This window comes from Perca flavescens, chromosome 10 (genome assembly GCF_004354835.1).
Source record: "Perca flavescens isolate YP-PL-M2 chromosome 10, PFLA_1.0, whole genome shotgun sequence".
Lineage (NCBI taxonomy): Eukaryota > Metazoa > Chordata > Actinopteri > Perciformes > Percidae > Perca > Perca flavescens.
The window spans coordinates 13,185,410-13,206,563 of NC_041340.1; the positions used below are offsets into that span (position 1 = coordinate 13,185,410).

General features: G+C 39.0%; 2 protein-coding genes across 4 annotated transcripts in view; both read left to right on the forward strand.

Moving 5' to 3' along the window:
• Positions 1 to 7,018, forward strand: part of wu:fb13g09 (multidrug resistance-associated protein 5) — a 42,761-nt gene extending 35,743 nt beyond the window's left edge. For 2 of the 3 annotated variants that reach the window (XM_028588886.1, XM_028588885.1), the window contains 9 exons: positions 1,966 to 2,094; positions 2,289 to 2,475; positions 3,118 to 3,207; positions 3,654 to 3,846; positions 3,965 to 4,124; positions 4,909 to 4,987; positions 5,105 to 5,218; positions 5,611 to 5,775; positions 6,698 to 7,018. In XM_028588886.1, coding sequence (XP_028444687.1) covers positions 1,966 to 2,094; positions 2,289 to 2,475; positions 3,118 to 3,207; positions 3,654 to 3,846; positions 3,965 to 4,124; positions 4,909 to 4,987; positions 5,105 to 5,218; positions 5,611 to 5,775; positions 6,698 to 6,790 — 1,210 coding nt within the window. In that variant the 3' untranslated portion in view covers positions 6,791 to 7,018. Of the gene's footprint in view, positions 1 to 1,965; positions 2,095 to 2,288; positions 2,476 to 3,117; positions 3,208 to 3,653; positions 3,847 to 3,964; positions 4,125 to 4,908; positions 4,988 to 5,104; positions 5,289 to 5,610; positions 5,776 to 6,697 lie in introns of those variants that run through there. The other variant, XR_003693504.1, reaches the window with a different exon arrangement.
• Positions 7,019 to 9,318: 2,300 nt separating this feature from the next.
• Positions 9,319 to 21,154, forward strand: part of med12 (mediator complex subunit 12) — a 35,887-nt gene continuing 24,051 nt past the window's right edge. Inside the window, exons 1-17 of the mRNA XM_028588964.1 lie at positions 9,319 to 9,489; positions 11,244 to 11,348; positions 11,461 to 11,652; positions 13,620 to 13,779; positions 13,976 to 14,151; positions 14,557 to 14,667; positions 14,996 to 15,268; positions 15,413 to 15,559; positions 16,022 to 16,121; positions 16,215 to 16,351; positions 16,528 to 16,659; positions 17,192 to 17,318; positions 17,482 to 17,711; positions 17,815 to 17,874; positions 18,371 to 18,544; positions 19,758 to 19,902; positions 20,780 to 20,898. Coding sequence (XP_028444765.1) covers positions 9,388 to 9,489; positions 11,244 to 11,348; positions 11,461 to 11,652; positions 13,620 to 13,779; positions 13,976 to 14,151; positions 14,557 to 14,667; positions 14,996 to 15,268; positions 15,413 to 15,559; positions 16,022 to 16,121; positions 16,215 to 16,351; positions 16,528 to 16,659; positions 17,192 to 17,318; positions 17,482 to 17,711; positions 17,815 to 17,874; positions 18,371 to 18,544; positions 19,758 to 19,902; positions 20,780 to 20,898 — 2,490 coding nt within the window. The 5' untranslated portion in view covers positions 9,319 to 9,387. The remainder of the gene's footprint in view (positions 9,490 to 11,243; positions 11,349 to 11,460; positions 11,653 to 13,619; positions 13,780 to 13,975; positions 14,152 to 14,556; positions 14,668 to 14,995; positions 15,269 to 15,412; positions 15,560 to 16,021; positions 16,122 to 16,214; positions 16,352 to 16,527; positions 16,660 to 17,191; positions 17,319 to 17,481; positions 17,712 to 17,814; positions 17,875 to 18,370; positions 18,545 to 19,757; positions 19,903 to 20,779; positions 20,899 to 21,154) is intronic.

Consider the following 21,154-nt stretch of genomic DNA (forward strand, 5'->3'; position numbering starts at 1 on the left):
CGATTCTAATTAGTAACTTTTATTGGAAGGTACTGAAGGTAAATAACAGTGGAAGAGGTGCTGTGATAATCTTTATCTGCAAGTATGAGAGTGTTATTGGTCATTGATTACATTTTTCACAGCTTCTGTTGCAGCAAATGTTGTAGGAGCGCCCTGAATTATCTGATTACTCTGCTTTAGTCATTATTTACAGTTTTGCAGCAATTGTGCGATAAAGGTGGAATTACTGTGGGGAACAACAGCTCACTGATATCTTGGGAAATAACCACAGTATCTTTCCTGTATCTAAGAGATCAAGAACAACGTGAAGCAAAATCTATGTGTCTAATGTTATTATACATACAAACAGTACATTTGTAGCTTTCCATCATAAATAATGACAAATTAAATTAATGATTTTTGTGTGGCAAAGCAAATTTTTGGGGGAAACCTGCTCCCAAATCACACACAGCATCCTTTTTCCTTGTGCAGATATAAACCACTTAATACTGTATCTTGCCTGCACAGAAACTGTAATTCTTGACTTCTTTAATCAGATCTGATACCAGTTTGTCTCCTGAGGGATCAATTTAGTTATAAAATGTATTCATTTATCTTTTAAGAGACACTTGCAGGCAATGCAAGTGGAATTAATGTTGAACTTTGATAGACTATTAAGCACACAAGAACCAAAAGGAAGAGATGATCCCCAGCTGTTACCAAAAGGTAGTGAGCCCCCTTGGCAACACTTTAAAATAATGAAATACTATATCTTACAAAGTCATGACATCCCAAGATATGTATAGATGTTACATCAAACTGGATCTCCCATTGAAATTACCCACATCTAAAGCAGCTTTTATTGAATTCTGAAATGAAATAGCCCAGGGCATAAACATGTTTGTCTGGATGACATCCTCCAAGCGAGGAAGTGTCATGTTATTTCCCCATCTCTTCTGGGCTTTTATGAGAAAACCAAATGATTCATAGGAGATTTGTAATTCACATGCACCATCCATTCTATCCTGGTGTCTAAAAGTAGAAAGACACCCCCCCCCTCTCTCCTTTAGTCAATAAACCTCTCTCGTTCACACTACTCCATCGAGTCTGGTGTCTCTCTGGCTGCCAATTGTACGGCCGTCTGTGTAGGATGGTGCTTACAATATTGCACATGCATGACACAGCGGGAAGTGACCGGAGCTCTGTCAGGAAAACAGGTGGCCATATCCCTCTCTCTCTCTCTCTCTCTCTCCCCATGTCATCATTACCTGTCTGCCACACAACTGCATCATTAGAGCTGATGCATTTTCCATTCCTTCATTCTTTAGTGGTGCTTCCCTTATACAGTTGTAATGTCTGTGCTCTTTTCAGTATCTTACTTAATAAATACATGGTTGAAGGCAGCAATATCAGTTTGACCAAAATGTGAAACTTTAGATCTTAAAATAAGACCCACAAAGTTTTGTACGTCACATGTCATACTGGATTTTACAGGGCTTGATGTGGTTTATAGTAGGAGTAAAGTGTTTCTCATTGGGTTTTCCAGTTTAATGTATAAAAGATTTGCTCCTCACGTGCCGGAGCGTATTTGCACACAATACCCTACCATTTTCATTCAAATGAGGCAAACCTAAGTAGAGGCTTTCCAATTCTGCAGTGCTGTTAACTTGTCTGATTGGGATATTTTTTTCCACAACCATTTAGGGTTACCAAAAAAACAACTTGAATTGGAATGAATATCTGGAATTAATTTATGTCTGCCTGTAAATAAGAATAAATAATTTAAGACAGTATACCTTTCAATCATCAAAATATGAATCAGGTTATAAACACTAGAAAAACAGCTAGAGGTCCAAAAGATATTAACATTTTGCAAACATCTGTATTTAATCATTTTTAATCACATATTTACAAAATAGTGATATTATTAAATAAATTCCTTTAGTAAGAAGTTAAATGTAAAATATTATCTTTCTCTATTTCCAGGGTTTTGATTCGCGAGCTGAAGCACCTGGAGAACATCAGCCAATCACCACTGACCTCTCACATCACCAGCAGTCTTCAGGGACTCTCCACAATCCACGCCTATGGAAGAGGGCACGACTTCCTCCAAAGGTGAGTATAATGATGCCTGTCAGATATGGAGATCATTAAAGTTATTTAATCTCTCGTTGTAGTTTTTCAGTTCACTCCTCAGTTAGTAAATACACCAAACCTTATACCAGAAATCTTCCTGTCTGCAAGCATGGCAGGATGGAGTTCTTCTTTCTTTTGCTCTGGTTGAAATGGGTTTATCTCTCTTTTTCCAGATATCAGGAATTACTCGACAACAGCCAGGCCTCCAACTACCTCTTCAGCTGCGCTATGCGTTGGCTGGCTGTCCGCCTGGACCTCGTCAGCATCTTTCTTATCACCGGTGTAGCCCTTTGCATTGTCTTCATGCACAATCAGATACCTCCAGCCTATGCAGGCCTCGCCATATCGTATGCAGTGCAGGTTTGTAAAAAAACACATGTAGTAACACAGACACTGGCAGCCCGAGTAGTCTTGAAAGGTCGTGTCATCCCCGCTCTCTCTCTCACCCCTTTCCTGTCATTCTACAGCTGCTCTAATAAAAACGAAATGTGGCAAAGTAAAGTCCCTTTTGTTTTTAACAGCTGCTATAAAAGTGCCCTTTATATTATTATAGCATTTAGCTAAACAGTAGTTTAGAATACCATTTGTTTAGCATTCAAAAATGGCTGTTGTTCAGCAGAAGTTACATACTGTAGTCTCACTTTAATATTTACATATTCAGCCTCCCTCATTTTATTTTTGGAGGGGGATGCATGAAAGTACTGTATACATGCAAGCAACTTCCACAGCCTGTCTTAGAATATTTTTTGTGTCCAATGTATGGTTTTATTATTATTTTTTAAATGCTCACTGATTTAGAGTATGTCATAATCAACAGAGTCATGACAGCCATGGCAGATAATTGTCATATCAGCAAATCTGTTTATTTGGCTGTAATTCTTTTGATTCTTTTACTGTTCATTCATTGAAGGGGAGCAGCACATGGTAAATACCACGTGTTTCATAGTAATTGTTGCAACAGTGTTAACCTTCCACCTCTCCCTGCTTTTCTTTTACCTCCAGCTGACCGGCTTGTTGCAGTTTACCATGCGGCTGCTCACAGAGACTGAAGCTCGGTTTACATCGGTTGAGAGGATCAATCATTATATAAAGGTAAGAGCATTGATGAACACAGTGAGGAAGGTGGATTATGTGGCACTTAGGGACATTGTACATGATCAAATAGACTGGGGCGCTTTCTAGAATCTCCCCATCAAACGCAGACCAGGCCAGAATAACAGCAGCTGAATATTGGGCAGTTGGCATGTCCAGACGTGTTTGTGGTTTTTGTGTGCATATGATTGTGTATGTGTGATAAACACAGCACGAAGCAGATAGAAACCCAGTGTGAGGTCTTAACACACTCCAGCTCACATGACAGGGCTTGTTTCACACAGCCGTCATCAAACTGCAAAGATACAAATATCAACTCAACTTTTTCTTTTCTTTTCAAAAGAAAAGCTCATAGAGAGAAAATCACTACGAATCAGTCAGGGGGCTTGCACCTCCACAGAGATTTAGAGATTTATACCAGATACCATCTCCGCTCCTTATCTCAGTCTCTAGAGAGTGAAGCACCCCGTCAAAGTCCTGAAGCAGATGCTCCTGCCCCCTCTTGGCCTCAGCAAGGAAACATCACCTTCCAGGATGTGGAGATGCGTTATCGTGATGATCTGCCACTTGTGCTTAAAAATCTGTCCTTCACCATCCTGCCTGAAGAGTCTATCGGCATTGTTGGCCGCACAGGTTCAGGTAAAAGTGACTCATTTCTGGTCCCCAGCCAGCAGCATTTTCAGCCTGTTTTCACATATATTTTTGTAACAAATACACACATTTCTTCATGCAGTATCTTTTCTGTACATGTTTGCAGGAAAGTCCTCTCTGGGTGTAGCTATGTTCAGACTTGTGGAGCTGACTGGAGGCTCGATTATCATTGACGGAACCAATATTGCAAAGATTGGTCTGGATGACCTGCGGAGCAAGCTAGCCATCATTCCTCAAGAGCCGGTGCTCTTTATCGGGACAGTCAGGTATTCCGAATTTTAATTACTTACCAAGCTTTGTAACTTATGCATTTTTCCAGCTTTACAAAATGTAAAAAAAAAAAAAAAAAAAACAGAGGAGAGGGAATGAATGAGAAACAAATAGCCCTCAACCATTAATGTGCTCTTAAACAACTGCTCTAATGGAAAATCCCCCAGTGTCTAGTGGTGCAACAATGTGGTCAAACTGGGCATCTGTCAGCAGTCTTTACATATGTATAACCCTCCCTTTAATATAGTGGATACTCAACAGTGACATGCCTTTAGTCAACCTGCCTGTTTAAAGCTCCAATATATGTTTTTTACATTAAAACTAAGCATAATTGCACATCTGTATATGTGATCATGTTTAAATACATACCTATATCCCACTACTTGCCTTGAAATGGTTTTCTAAAGATGTTTAATTCTGGTGCCAAATATTATATAGACTCTGTGTCTATTAGTGTGAGTGTAAAGCCACACCAGAGGGAAATCATAACCGAAACAAAAATGGTGCGAGGCAGTAAGAAGTGAAAGAACAGATACGCTAAATTTGACAGGTTTCTGTTTCAAAAACCAAAACATCAGCATTCATTTTATTTAAAAAAAAAGAGCAAACAGTTGCTTTATGGATGCCAATTACCTCCGCCTCAAATGAAAATTGACTTTTGTCAGCTGATGGGAAGGAGTGTAGTATATGCAGTTTACTATACTAGGCTATACCTCTTCTCTTATTGTGAAATTGGCATAATGTTTAATGAAATCACAATTATGTCTTTTTTCCCACTAGGACCAATTTAGACCCGTGGGATCAACACTCTGACTCCCAGATATGGGAAGCTCTTGAGAAGACACATATAAAAGAGATGGTAAGTGACAAGATGGTTCAACACCTTAACACATTATGCCAAATGATGCATTACTTGAATCGAATAAGCCCCCAACATTCATCCTTATACCTCTGTACACCCTTTGGTTTTCTTCAGATCAGCCAGCTGCCTCATTCGCTCCACTCAGAGGTGACAGAGAACGGAGAGAACTTCTCAGTGGGAGAACGACAGCTACTCTGTGTGGCTAGAGCTCTGCTGCGCAACAGCAAGGTGCTATAATACTGCTAGTTCACATTTACATGTGGAACATTGTTTGACATGGATAAGGATAGCAGCTCAAGTAAGAGATTCTCCTCAGTTTTATAAAAAGAAAACACAATATCGTAGAATTGCCAGTGTGCATGTTTCCCTGCATGAGACAACACTGTCATCTAGTGGTACGCATCGGAACTGCATCTTAGCATGAACTCTGCATGAGCAGCATACAGTATATAATAGTGTGATGTTTTTCCTAATTTTGTGTTAATAATATTCTATAATGTTACATTCATACAGCAAACACAGGCACCATGACCATGTCTTTAATGTAATCTCCAGTTTGTTGTTTCTGTCTCAACTTCTTTGTTGTTATTTCTGTAACGTTTGCTGTTTTGTTTTTTTAGATTATTATATTGGACGAGGCAACAGCAGCCATCGACAATGAGACAGATCGTCTCATCCAGAAGACCATTCGTTGTGCGTTTGGCAGCTGCACCACCCTCATCATTGCCCATCGTCTCAACACAGTGATGAGCTGCAGCAGGGTCATGGTTCTGGACAACGGCCAGGTGTGTATACAGTAAAGGCCACATGACTGATTGCCTGATTGCACCATACGGCCCCTTGGTTGAAACCCATTCCCAAGTTGAAACACCCCTGATTAACTGTGTGAATTGCTCCCTTTGAGGTGATGGATTGGATAAGGACATTTTACTTAGATGGTCTTGTGTTCAAGCTGACATTTGATGCAAGTGAACATGGAATGCACATGAATGATTACGAGCTTCAATGACACCGCTTAACCATGTTAATAGGCTTAGTATACCTCTCTATCAAAGGATCCATCCGTATGTAGAGTTTAGAGGAAAACATGATGGATGCATCAGGATTGACAAGATTCATGGTGTGAATAACCCTTAATTTGTGACCATGAAACCTCCAGGTGCCAGTGAAAAGGCAGGTTCTCCACAGACATTAATGAAGTTGAATTATTTTGTTATTATTAGGTTGTCCTCAATGGTCTATTACTTCTTACAGATTGCATTAAGCACATATACCCCTTTAATGGTGTTAACTATGTAGCCATGACAGCTTTTGAATCAAACTTTTAATTTGTTGTATATTATCTCTGATCTTGTCTGACTGTCGTATAAGATATCCAATGCAGCAGAAAAAATGTCTAATAGTTTGAGTCACATCAACAGCATCAACATTTCAGTGTAAAGTTCCTTTAAGAGAACCATTAGCATTGGTTACAGAAACTTGAGTCATTCACCAAAGCGTAACAAAGCTGCCTGAGGTCAATATTTTTCAGACATTAAAAGTCTTTTCATACGCTTTAAATAACGTGGGTTGCAATATTCTTTGAGAAAATAATATGCCTTGATTTTTGTTCTCTCTACAAAGTTAATGGAAGGATTTAGTTGAACCTCTGATTGTATATGTTCTATGCTGGTACTGATCACTGTTTTATTCTTTTCATTCTCATAGGTTTTGGAGTTTGACAGCCCTGCTGCCTTGCTGGCAGATGAAAACTCAAGATTTAGAGCCCTGATAGAAGCATCAGAAAACCAAAGCAGATAAAAGACTGTGGAGTTGAACTTTGGATGTGAGCCGTGATGCCTCAAAATATTCAGTGGAATACCTGAAATGCACAAAAAAAAAAACACACACACAATGGACTCAGTCCTGCCTTGGTGTGAAAGTGATGTGTTAAAAAAAATACAGAGGCTATTGTGATGATTGATTATTTCCAAACCAAAGACCCAGGGACCACATTTCTGAAGGACACATCAAATCTCACTATGCAAAGGGAGACGTAACAGACTCCTGCTCTTTGCTGAGTTATTTGGTACTGAAACAGAGCATTGAATCTGACAATAGCACTTTATAATTGATGTGGACATGTGGGGCTTCCTTTTTCTCTTGAGGCCAGCTGATCAGTGAGATTAGTTTTAGTAATTTTATTTCCATAACTAAGACCTCAGAGTGCAGGAATTTACTGTTTTATTATTAGTTAGTATTACTTTTATGTATGATTATTCAATACAGTATACCTTACAGTATACCTTAAAAAAATCACCTAATAATCTATTTTCATTATGCACTTTCCAGAACATGCTAAAATATTTAAATGCTTTTCTTTTTATGTTATATGCATCTAGTTTGATGTTATAATGCAGTAATTTCAGTGAATCAGATGCAATATGCAGATGCAATATGTGCCTAGAGCTGTAAACATTTTCAGGTTATACTGTATAATGGAGTTAGCCATGTAAGTATGCTTTTTTTGCAGACTGCATGCAAGTGTTCTTGAATGAGCCGAAGTTTCCTCTAAATCCAAATGCTGGAGTTGAAAATATGCACATTTTATACAGATGGCAATGTATTTTTTTAATTTTTTTTTACCAGCAAGGTAATTCTGGTGTTGAGCAAAGTACGTTATGCAGTTGCAATTAGGTTTTAAACCATGGTACAATATGTAATGTGCAACAAAGCTGAAACTGATCAGCATAAGATGTGTCTTCCAATGCGTTTTTACAAATGTTGGGGATTATAAACTTCTGCCTTATAATCAAGTTTGTGCTGAACAATCATGAAGAGTGCAATATATTTCTATTGCATTGATACATTTTCAGGATTGCCTTTGTACACTTGAGATTGTAATCTTTATTTTAAATGTTTGATTTTTGTTATTAAGGTACTTGTTTTTCAATAAATAAATAAAAAAAAATGTAATATGCTGATGTCCAGTCTTAGCTATTTTACATATTAAAGGGGAACTCTGTACACATCAAAGACGGTACAGGTCTCGGAAATGTACTACTGCATATGTTAAAAAAAATAGTATAAAGCCTTTTGTGGCTTAAGACACGTACAGTAAGGTGCTGCACACACACTTGTTCCACAGCTGACAATGTGCTAGCTCATTATGTACACTGTCACTGTGTGGAAACTGATCAAACTGGTCAGCTGTTAGCAAACAACATAAATTCCTTAACAAGGTAGGAAAATTGTTGGCAGTCTTGAAGCTGCACATGAGTGAAAGGGAATACTGTATTTATTTTTATTAACAAAACTTAAAGGACTACATAACACAAAGAATGACACTGTGAGAGAGAGAGAGAGATAAACAAACAACAGGACCTCAGTCAATACTTATCCTACTCAGACCCCCTACTGATTAATATTACAGTCAGCAGCTCAAAGCCTTTGTATTCCTTGTCCAGGGTTTACCTCGATCTCACATGCTACACAACAAGACATAATCGTATCTACTTGCAGATACCTGCTTTCTATACTGTATGTTCAAGGGTGTGTGCATGTACAGTAGCCTATGCATGTGCTGGTTTGTTTGTGAGAAAAATGTTTGGTATACACCTGAGTGTTAATAGATTTTTGCTGCTTATTTGTCTTTCTCTGCGTTTTAACAAATAAGAATAACAATTACAAGAAGACGTTACAGATTGTAGACATCTGTTAATTCTTTCTGGGAAAACTGAAGCTTAACTGGGTTCCAGCGTTTTTAACTCTTCCACTCTCCACTTATGTCTACAGTTTTCCTTTGCTAAAACACCTTTTGCTGTACGGTATTTTAATTAAACACATTCATTTAGGAATATGCACCATACCTAAATATTAAAGCTACTAAGATTAATGTAAGTTTGTATATAAAAAGTGTATAGCCTACATGTGCATATACACTTGCATACGTACATACACACATGTACACAAACAGCTCTATGAGGATTGTAAACAGTAACACAATAGGGTAATGCAAAAGTGCAAATGGTGCTGGAATAAGAATTAAATTATAATAATAATTATTATTATTATGTTATTATTATAACAGGTTGCTTATCTATATCCAGAGTAGGATATTGTTGATGTTTACGATTGTATGATATAAAAAATTTAGTTGAAAGCTGGATGCAATTCAATGTCACAGGAGCACATTTTTGTAAACATTACAGCATGTGTTAATTAATGTCTATAAATTGTTGTGTTACAGAAATCATTACAACTCAAAAAAGCAAGGGTCCTACAACAAGTGCGTTATGTTTTCTTCATTACCTTTATTTTGAAGTTCGGGGATAAAGCCTTACCGGAAGTGTGTTTCGTTGTTGTAGCTCAGTTAAGGCTGCTGGGGAGGAGGAAAGCTCTGGCTGTGATGCCGCTGGATGATGGCTGCTTTCGGGATCCTAAGTTACGAACACCGGCCATTAAAGCGGCCCCGACTCGGCCCTCCGGACGTTTATCCTCAAGATCCAAAGCAAAAAGAGGTCAGATTTTACGATGTGCAAACTGAAAGTCCAGGAATAATGTTTTGTGGAAGGAAATTTTCAGCCAAGAAGCTGCTCAAGCTCACATAAGCTAGCCTGTTTAGCAAGCCCTCTAACGTTAGACGATTTGGGCCTAGCAATAACAATGAACAGCACCTAGTTGTCAGCTTACTTGCAAAACAACCGGTTCGTTAGACACCAGAGTTTGCTAAGCTAGCTAGCTAGTTCATCGGCTTGCGGATGAGCTAGCTTTGATATAAACTGCAACCAATATTTCACGTTGGCTTTGTGATGAAAAACGAAATGCGTTTGCGTTTTAGATTGTGCGGGGCTGGTAATTGTTTGTTCGCTTGATGTTTTGATCCAACGAGTTAACGTAAGCTACTGTTACTGCACAGCTAACCTTCAAGACCTGCAAGCTATAACGTTACATTAATTTAAGATACATGATCTGTGCTTAGTTTTAAGATTGGACTTTGGCCTAGCTGAGCAGTGCTGTTGGATCCTGATCTATTATTAACCTAGGATAATCTATTGGTGTATCACAATCAGAATGAGATTAATTACCAAAATAGCATGTATGGAATTTGCCTTGGTGTGTGTGTGCATACAATACACATGAAATTGGAGAAAAAAAACAATAGTGCAAAGTACCTCAACAGCTAAGCACATAAATCTATAAACTTAAAATATTACAGTTAAAAATATGTAAGACTCTGTAACACCTATGTACAATATAACTATTTTAAGGCTGTATGGTTTTGTGCAAGGTGTAAAAAATAATAATAATCTGGATGTGCAAAAGTTCACAGTATATACAACATCTGCAATGGTCAGGCATAATAGTCCAGTATGTGTGTAAATGTACCGTGTAGCCTAGTTACTGTGGGTGGCTGGAGAGTACACTCTGTAGATGGAAAACTGACTGCTTTCCCTCTGGGGTATTGCTACTGCAAAATCTCTAATGATGACTTGTAGAGCTGTAACAATTCAAAATTTTGCAGTACAATTAATTGTCTCAGAAGTGATTAACAATATAATTGTCTGTTACCATCAAATTTTTTAAATATTTATTTATCACTTTTTCAAACAAATTAAAGTTTTGAATGATACATCTTTTGATTATATCACTATGGTTATGTGACCCAGATAATAGTAATACATATATACAAATAGTAATAAATAATTAAAGCAATACAGGTACTCAGCCTATGAAGTAAACCACGTCTCTTTATTATCATAAAACATTGTATTTTTTCTTCTTAAATGAACATAAAATTGACATTAAAACATTTATCGCTATCAATAAAAAACAATGCATTAATCATTAACAAAAAAACGATTCAGTTAAATTATGAAAAAATAGTCACTTTTGGCAAAACTATGTGGCCTTACTGCTTCTTTAGTTACGTTTTTTTAAAACTGTATCTCACCTTTGTCATCATTGTTGCTATGAACATGTATAGGGCCAACAACCAACAAAAAGCATAGCTTTAGCTCTACAGTCTGACCAATAATCACTTACATAATTACAATTTGGCATATCCAAACAAAATCAACAAATAGCATTAACAATTATGTTAATTTATTTTCCTGGTGTCAGCAAACCCAAATAAGCCCAGATGCTGATTTTCTGAAAATACCAGTAGCTGATCTGGGATTAGAAAATATGAGATATTTTAGATCGACACTAGCAACTTTGCATGAATGCTTTTTATTATCTATACATTTGCACTGTCATATGTTTGTTTCAGGATGAGTTGACTGCACTGAATGTGAAACAAGGATTCAATAACCAACCAGCTGTGTCTGGTGATGAACATGGCAGTGCCAAAAATGTCAACTTCAACCCTGCGAAGGTAAATGACTCTTGGCACTTTAGCTCAGGTTCTTCCCTGCATGTTACTTGTTGTATTTTTTGTGTGATTGATTGATTTGGCAATCATACATGTTTTCCTCAATGCTTTACAGATCAGTTCAAACTTTAGCAGCATCATTGCAGAGAAGCTGCGTTACAACACGTTTCCAGACACCGGGAAACGTAAGCCGCAGGTCAACCAGAAGGATAATTTCTGGCTTGTCACAGCAAGGTCACAGAGCTCCATCAATAATTGGTTCACGGATTTAGCGGGGACTAAACCTCTGACACAGCTTGCTAAAAAGGTAAGACCCTGCCGCGAGACTCTAAAAGAGTCTCTACATGATGTTTTCTTTATGTTGGTTTAACTGGCAGTATAATGGCTGGAGAAGGCATCTACTTTGTACTACATTGGCTTCACCCGCTGCGCTGTGCTTGGGTTGGCCGTTTAATCAGTGTGATTCTTTTCACATCAGTCTTGTGCATGTTTTTTTTCCCCTGCTGATTTCTACTATTTACAGTTGGAAAGGATTTGATTTTTTAGGCTGACCAAAACATTTTTCACCCATGTCCACAAGAAAGGAAATGGATTCCCCATTCCAAGCATTTGGTTTGTTAAAGTAAAATCAATCCTAGCCTTCAGCTGTATGATTGATTACCATTACTGATAAGATATAAATACTAATGAAAATAAGATGTTTGTTTTTGTCTGTCTTGAGGTAATTAAGTGGCTGTCAAAATAAGATTTATTCTATAATAATGTCAACGTTAACATTGTGTTGAACGTTAGCATGTTGAATTCACAGCTAAGTGTTAGCATGTTACCATTCCAAATGCTACCATGCTATCCTGCTAATGTTACAAGGCTAAGCTACATACAGTTGAGCCTGACCATACATCTCAGACTGAGGAAAGTAGCTTTTCAACATGTAATGAACATTAATACAGCCTCACAGGGCCGCTAATGTTGCTATATACTTCAAGTTTTTTGAAAGCTGATATTGCCCGATACTCAAAGATTGCAGCTATATCAGTGCATGTTTTGCGTCGTCAACTTACAAATTTAGCTTTACTTATTACTGTCTGGCAAGGTTCGATAGCTGTTTACTGCATAGGACCACCTGGAAGTAGCTAACAAATTAGGTGTGGAGGATCCTGATAAATATGTCACCGCTCAGAGAAATGTACGTGTCAGTTCTGTAAAAGCCAAGAAGAGAGCGTGTGGCTACGGTGATAAAACAGTCCCCAAACAGTGCAGAACTCTCATGGACAATTCAATTGAACATCACTAAACAAGAACGATTCAGAAAAGGTAAGTAAATGCAGTGTGTTTTATTTCCTTGTTATAACAACCCAACTGATGCTTCTGTTTTAAACACAGCTATTGTTTGGGTTTATTGATCCAAAACACAATTAATGCAATTGTTTAACAGTGGAAACAGGTGTTATTGCTGTGTTCATTTTTTTAAACTTGGAAATCTGTTATTTATAGATTGTTTGTTTGGTGAGGTGCTTTTTAAAAAAAATTCTCTAACAACAAATTGGTTACTCTTGGGGTGCTCTTACAAATGGCAGCAAATAGGTCTTGAATTTTAAATACATCAGGTTAAATGGAAGGTGAGCTTTCTATTCATAAATGTGTGAAAGCCCTTTATCTTCTACAATTACGCTGTAGTTTGTGTATTCCTGCTTGCATTGGTACATACATATTTCATTGTTTTGTCTACTACAGTGAACAATGTTTTCTAACTGTGTTTAGTAATGACTTTGACGCATCACTTTTCCAGAAGCACACCAGTTCCAGGTTGCTCCTCAGCTACTTCTTCAGACCACAGAAGAAATTACATCAGGAAAACATAAGAGATGTGTTTATTTGAAAATGTGGATTTCATGCATTCAATTATACCAGTGCATTTATTTTTAAAACAGAACAGGCACTGTTGGAAAGAAACTCTCATGTAATTATTGTATTGAAACAGACTTCTGAAACTTTTATTTACATAAATTAGAAGTAGAAGAAGTAATGTGCACCCAATGTATATGGTTTAACTCATGGTTCTATTCAGCATCTTGGACTGTACTTGTCTATCACATTGTTAGCTGTTTAGAACAAGTGTTTAGCAGTACTCTTGTGACACTTAAACATTTTTAATGAAAGATTATGATGATTCTGTCAGTTAGTTGTTCTTGCCGTTTGTGTTGTTTTTGGAAATATTCTTGGTGTGTTTGCATCGTTTCCACTACTAACGCACATGAAATGTCGTTGTCACAGGTTCCAATCTTTAGCAAAAAGGAGGAGGTTTTTGGATACTTGGCCAAGTACTCAGTCCCTGTCATGCGTTCAGCATGGATGATCAAGATGACTTGTGCGTATCACGCAGCCATCACAGAAACTAAAGTCAAGAAGAGGCATGTGATTGATCCTTGTATAGGTAAGCAAGGGTTGTTGGTTAATGTTAGTGTTGTGGGTGTGGGTGCTTGTTTTTGTTCCATGTGTTCTTTAAAAATTGATATGAAAAATAGTAGGCTTTATTCTGTGGTATGATAAGATTTCTTTGAGTAGAATATCTTCTGCCATTTATTCAATTTCTGTTGCTTTAAGGTGCATTTTTGTTTTTGTGTGTGTAGAATGGACTCAGATTATTACAAAGTACCTGTGGGAGCAGCTTCAGAAGGTGGCCGAGTTTTACAGACAGTTTCCCAGTCAAGGCTGCAGCTCACCCATACCAGCCACCCCCGCAGATGTGGAGACGGCCATGAAGCAGTGGGAATACAACGAGAAGCTAGCCATGTTCATGTTTCAGGTCAGTTAAAATGTACAGTGTAATATGCACAATACAATTTTTTTCCAGTAACACAGTGGTGTAATGCGCTACAATGGATCTTAGCTAATTAAACGAGGTACTAAATAGTGTTAGAGGGATTAATTGAGAAATTGAGACAAAGCAATATGATTATTTTTATTTGAGTAATAAATAACATAATCACATTTATATTTGGGAAGAGGAGGAAAGGAATTAGAAATAGATTACCTTTTCTAATTAAGTTCTCCATCACTGCTTCTGCGTACTTTTACCTACCATATTCCCCTAAGTGAAGAAGGAGATCACTGCAATTTCAATTAATGAAACCATCTTGTGTTAAACAATGTAACTATTGTTTCGTCTACTTGATATTAAGATGACCTTGTGTTTGGTTTCTGTGTTCAGGATGGGATGTTAGACAGACACGAGTTCCTGACATGGGTGCTGGAGTGTTTCGAGAAGGTCCGACCTGGTGAAGATGAGCTTCTCAGACTTCTCCTGCCGCTTTTACTACAGGTATACCCCCGTTATCCACTTACTCATCAGCTCAACCGTTCTACCCCAGCCTCACATCATCACTCATGCAGTCCTACTTAACATTCATACAGCTGTACACAATCACCCACACACTTGGTGTTATGACAGCCTTCTAGAGCTGTCAACAATTTATCATGAACCAGTTGTGTGTTGTGGTCCGCACAGCACTTAGGTGGTGTTGACCTTTGCTGGCAGAGGCCCACCGGGGCCCACAGCACCTCATTTTGTTTCTGTTTCTAAAGTTGACTGATGTTAATGGACACTGAGTGCTGTGCGTAATGCTGTGAATCTCTCTTCCATCCTGCAGTACTCAGGGGAATTTGTACAGTCGGCCTACTTGTCACGGAGACTGGCTTACTTCTGCACACGCCGCCTCAACCTGTTGCTAAGCGACGGGAGCCTGGGCCCCGGCACAGGAGGGCATCCAGCCCATGGCATGTTGACGCAGCAAGGTAACGCCCTGCCCCCCACCCCGACCTCGCAGCCGACGGGAGGCAACCAGCCCCAGACAGCGTTCACGGACTTCTACATCTGCCCTCAGCACAGGCCTCTGGTGTTCGGGCTCAGCTGCATGCTACAGGTATTCAGTGTTCATTTTGACTGATGCATAATTGATACATGGAATATGAAATGTAAGACGAGACTTCAAATTCTTTACTTACTAATATATATATTCTATTTTTCTTTCTTTTCTGTTATTTGTCTCTTGTTATTGACGCATCAGAGCATAGTATTGTGTTGTCCCAGTGCTCTGGTGTGGCATTACTCCCTGACAGACAGCAGAAACAAAACTGGTTCACCTCTGGACCTCCTGCCCATCGCTCCGTCCAGCTTACCAATGCCAGGGGGGAATACTGCCTTCACACAGCAGGTACCTTCATCCCTGCAAACTGTAAGGGTTTTTTTTCTCCATTTGTTTGTTAGTTTTTTTGAAAAAGCAGGTTTTTCCCATCACATTCAGTGTTTTGCTATTTAGAGCCAGTGAATGAAAGAAAAAAACATACATATACTGTATACTCCTAAACAAACATATACTTAAATAAATGTGTCCATACTTACTTGTGTTAAATACTTACTCCAGGATTCCTAGCTGCTTTCAAACTTCAAATATGACTCACATGAAGGAAACTGTAGTTTCACAAAGAAATCTCAACTCAAACGCTAGTAGTGAGAATGTTTTTGCCATGTTATGATGTAGTTAACTTTCTTTTTTTAAACCTCTCTTGCATTCAAGATGACTTGTAAATGTGTTTACAGCCCATGGGCGTTTTCTCATTCATTGTTTTTATGTGAGATGTCAGGATAATGTTCTCTTGTTGTTCTTTCACCACAGGTCCGTACAAAGTTGAGAGAAATCGAGGAGCAAGTTAAGGAGCGAGGCCAGGCAGTAGAGTTCAGGTGGTCGTTTGACAAGTGTCAGGAGACCACAGCAGGTTAGAAAAGAGTTAATTTATCTCTGCAGAGACCTGTTTCCACAGCATACAACTAAGTCAGTGTTTGAGGTGATTTCTGTAATCTGTTGCCAGGGTTCACCATCGGGAGGGTTCTCCACACCCTGGAGGTTTTAGACAACCACAGCTTTGAGAAGTCTGACTTTAACAACTCACTGGATTCCCTGTACAACCGAATATTCGGGTCAGGTCAGAGTAAAGATGGCCATGAGGTAAGTATCGATTCCCCTCACCTCTCTATTTTTTTATCATGTAAAACTGTAAACCCTGAGATTGAAAAGTGGGAGTTGTGGTTCCGCTGTGCTGATAACATTTTATAACTGATCATCAGATTATGAAATGTGGCCACAAGCTTCTATTTATAGCATTGTCTCTTTTGTTTGTCCAGATGTCGCCAGATGATGACGCGGTGGTGACCTTGCTTTGTGAATGGGCCGTGTGCTGTAAGCGCTCTGGCAGACACAGGGCCATGGTGGTGGCCAAGCTGCTGGAAAAGAGACAGGCGGAAATAGAAGCAGAGGTAAGAGACGCACTTCACCCTCTGTGAGTTACTACCACATGTTTCTGTCTCTTGCTTGTTTGACATGCACTTGGTGTCCTCACGTGTAGCTGCGGCCCCAAAAACACGCCCCTAGTGAAAAGATGACATGGTTACAAGGGGACTTGTCTCAGATTCGACTGGTGGTTTTGACTATAGCCCTGAATGTCAACCTTTGACGTTAGTCTGCACAGTGCTTGAGTTTTATAAATCAGCAGACCGTTATTGTATATAATGAATATTCTCAAATCCGTTTCTTTTCTTGCTTCGACATGACCGTTTGTACATTATGAATTACTGCTGGGATGGCCCTACAGACCCATCGCACCCTCCAACATTGCAATAACATCTAAAATGACTGCATAATTCATATTTTGTGGTGTTTTTTTTGTAGCATCTGTGGACAAACTTGAAGCCGAATGAACGCGTTGAATGAGGAAAGCTTATAAACAGGTTTTCTACATTTAGCACTCAAAGACTGTTTGGTGTCTGTCTGGTGTGTATTTGCTTGCAGAGGTGTGGTGAGTCGGAGGTGGTGGACGAGAAGGGCTCCGTGTCATCCGGCTCCCTCTCAGCTGCCACGCTACCAATCTTTCAGGATGTACTGCTACAGTTTCTCGATACTCAGGCCCCCACACTGAGTGAGCCTCTTTCTGTTTTGTTTTTTTTCTACATTTCCTGCAGCTGTGATTCTCAAATATGTTAATCTTGATCTGATATTAAAGGGACTTTATATCCTTTTGTCTTTGCCTCTTATTTAATTATTTGGTATTAAATTATTCAAATCCCCTTTCCCCTATGCAGCGGAGCCTGGGAACGAAAGTGAACGAGTGGAGTTCTCCAACCTGGTCCTGCTTTTCTGCGAGCTCATCCGTCACGACGTCTTTTCTCACAACATCTACATGTGCACTCTCATTTCCCGTGGTGACCTGGCTTCTGATTCCCATCTGCAGCGCCCACGCTCCCCCAGTGATGAGCCCTCCGATGAATCAGAGCGCAAGGAGCAGGACGCAGGCAGCAGTGTCAAGATGGAGGCATGTTGGAGGCATCTGTTGTTGGTGTTGATGAGTCATTTGTGCAACAGGAAAAAGTAACAGTGTGGTGTAAAAGGGTAACATGTTATTGCTTGTTCAACAGGATACCGGTCTGTCGGAGTCGATGGAAATCGATCACAACTCCAGTGCTAATTTTGACGAGGTACACACAACATTGTATTTCCTTCCATAGTGCATGCATAAATATTATTTGGAATCAAGTTGTATTTAGTTATTAGGCGTACAATTTAGAGCTGGTCAATATATCGATATCGTGATATGAGACTAAATATCGTCTTAGATTTTGGATATCGTAATATCGTAATATTGTGTAATAAGTGTTGTCTTTTCCTGGTTTTAAAGGCTGCATTACCGTAGAGTGATGTCATTTTCTGAACTTACCAGACTGTTGTAACTGTTCTATTATTTGCCTTTACCCACTTAGTCAATATATCCACAATACTGATGATTATTTATCAAAAATCTCATTGTGTAAATATTTTGTGAAAGCACCAATAGTCAACACTACAATATGGTTGAGGTATCGGTATTTGGTCCAAAATATCGTGATATTTGATTTTCTCCATATCGCCCAGCCCTAGTACAATCGCCTTTTAAAAATGTGCCTCTTGTGTGAAGTAATTTCATTTGCCTTGCAGATGTTCTCTCCTCCGATGCACTGTGAGTCTAAGGGCAGCCCCTCTCCTGAGAAGCCAGCCCCAGAGCAGGACAGCAAGGCCGGCAGTAAGGACAAGGGCATGGACCCTGCTTTCCCTCAACTGTATGAACAACCTCGCCACATTCAGTATGCCACTCACTTCCCCATTCCTCAGGTAAGAGAACTCGCAGCTTTTAAAAAGAAATCCCAGAAAAAAGAACTCTTGTGGTTTGTTATGAATCAGTTTCCGTACAGCTTGTCTACCCTGAATGCATATTAGCTTGTTTGTTTTGTTTTTAGTCTTATCTCACATGCGTCTGACAGAACAGATATATTGATTGCATATATTTCAATCAATACACAGGCCTCCGATTTAACTACGCAGGCTGTTGTGTTAGAATCTACAAGATTCTGTATCTGAAAGTTTTGACCAGAAGTCTGGTAAAGCTACAGACATTTTCTAGTGTAAGTGCATGTACTGGACAATAATCTTAATTTCTAGAATAATAATTCCTACTAAATTGTTTAGATCCAGCCTGGATTGTTAAAGTATTAGAAGAAGAAGAAGATTTATTTATTTATTTATATATATATATATTAGGACCATGCACATTAATCAACATTTCTGTAAATGCGCCAGTGTTAGCCAGTCAGCTAATTTTCAACTGTAGTCCTAGTGGCATGAAACCGGAGCACCCGGAGGAAACCCACGCAAGCACGGGGAGAACATGCAAACTCCACACAGAAAGGCCAGGGACGACCTGGGATCGAACCCAGAACCTTCTTGCTTTGAGGCAGAAGAGCTAACCACTGAGCCACCGTGCTGCCTAATAGCTCAAGCTATTAGTCAATTATTCTTTAGTTCATCAACAATAAATCTATCAAGTATTGTAATATTTTAAGTACTTTCTCGGGCAAAAATTATAATAAGAAAATGACCTATTTCCAGCCTCTCAATTGTGAGGGATTTACTGCTTTTCTTTTTTTTTATGTTGTAGTAAGCTGAATAGTTTGGGGTTTTGGGCTGTTGTCAAAAGGCACCACCTTGTCCTTTTGAAAACTGTGGGCATTTTCTCACATTTTACAAATGGCTTAAAGTTAATATTTTTAAAGCATACTTATGTTGAATGTCTCCAGTTTAGTTTTCTTATTAATTGTATGTTTTCTAAAGGAGGCTATATTGTTACTGCTGAAAACACAGCATTCAAAACTGGATTTAAACTAAAATTAGAGGAAAAGTCTGTTCTCGTAGCTTAACAATTTTGTGGAATTTATTCCTCAAACCTTTGGTCTAGCCCAAATGTGTTTTTGTCTTGCTATGCTGCTCAGGTTATCAGGTGCATCCAGTTTATGAGGATCTCGTTTGTCTCTTTTGTCATTGCCTTCAGGAGGAGAGCGCCAGCCACGAGTGCAACCAGCGGTTAGTGGTCCTCTACGGTGTGGGCAAACTGAGAGATGAGGCGCGACACACCATCAAGAAAATTACCAAAGACATCTTGAAGGTGCTGAACCGCAAAAGCACAGCAGAAACAGGTAACAGCTTTTGACTGATAACTTTATGTCCCTGTATTTCCCCATTTACTTAGGTTTTACATTACCTTAGCTGCAGGCAAGCAGTTTGTCAGGCAGGAAACTGCCATTTAAGATTACGTTTCAGTTTCATTTCACCTACTTTTTATGTTTTAATAATGAAAATGTTGTCAGTGAAATTGCTTTGACGTTTTTTTTCCCTCAGTTTATTGACTGGATTTTTTTTCCTGCGTCTGTCTGCAGAAAAAACACATGAAAGAGATAATGTTTTACCAGACGGCAGTTTGGAACGCAGGAGCTTTATCATGCTTGGATGTTTGTGAAACATTGTTCGCATGCAGGCACTCTGGCCATTCGAGCTGTTATCATCTCAATAACTCTCCTTCTTGGAATACATTTCATTTGTTTGCTTACTTAAGAGAACAAGCTTTTTTTTTCGTTCTTTATCGACCCCTTAGGGGCTTGCATCACTCAATCTTCTTTCCAACCAATTTTTTTCTGCTAACAGCCCTCATCTGTTCACAGCCACTTTATCTCAGATACACATGACCTTATTAAGGTGATTGAAGGTTTCAGAGATATAATTGCATAGATTGGAGTGTTTTGTGTCACCTTATCACATTGCTGTGAACCGATGATAACCTTCAGCTCACAGTGATGTTTCATTTAAATAAAAAGCACCACCAAGTGCCTTTCCAGCAGCGTCTTTTGCACTGACACTTAAGCCTCGCATGAGGCTGGAAATAAGATAACAGACCATTTGGGTTAACTCAATTTCACGACTGGCCTGTTTGGCAGACTGGAAAGAATACCGCTGACCAGCTATGAGTTGCTGCTCCCTCTCTTATTTTCTGTTCTCTTCTCTTTCCCACATACGCAGGAGGGGAGGAAGGACAAAAGAGGAAGAGGAGTAAGCCGGAGGCCTTTCCCACTGCGGAAGATATCTTCTCCAAATTCCAGCACCTCTCCCACTTTGACCAGCACCAAGTCACCTCCCAGGTTAGACCGGGAAATCTCATTCTTTTGTGTCTTAATGTGTCTCATGTTTCAGAGTATGTAGGAATAAGTTCCTTATTTTGGAACCAGCCACAGGGTTTATTAATGCAAATAACTGTAGCAGCCTAAAACGGAAGACCTCCCAAGGTGACTCATTTGAATGTAAATGTGATTTGAATATATTTTGATTTCTCCTGTGAGGTGTCTGAATACAATTTGAATATATAATGCGCTTAGGTGACTGTCACTTAAAAAGGCA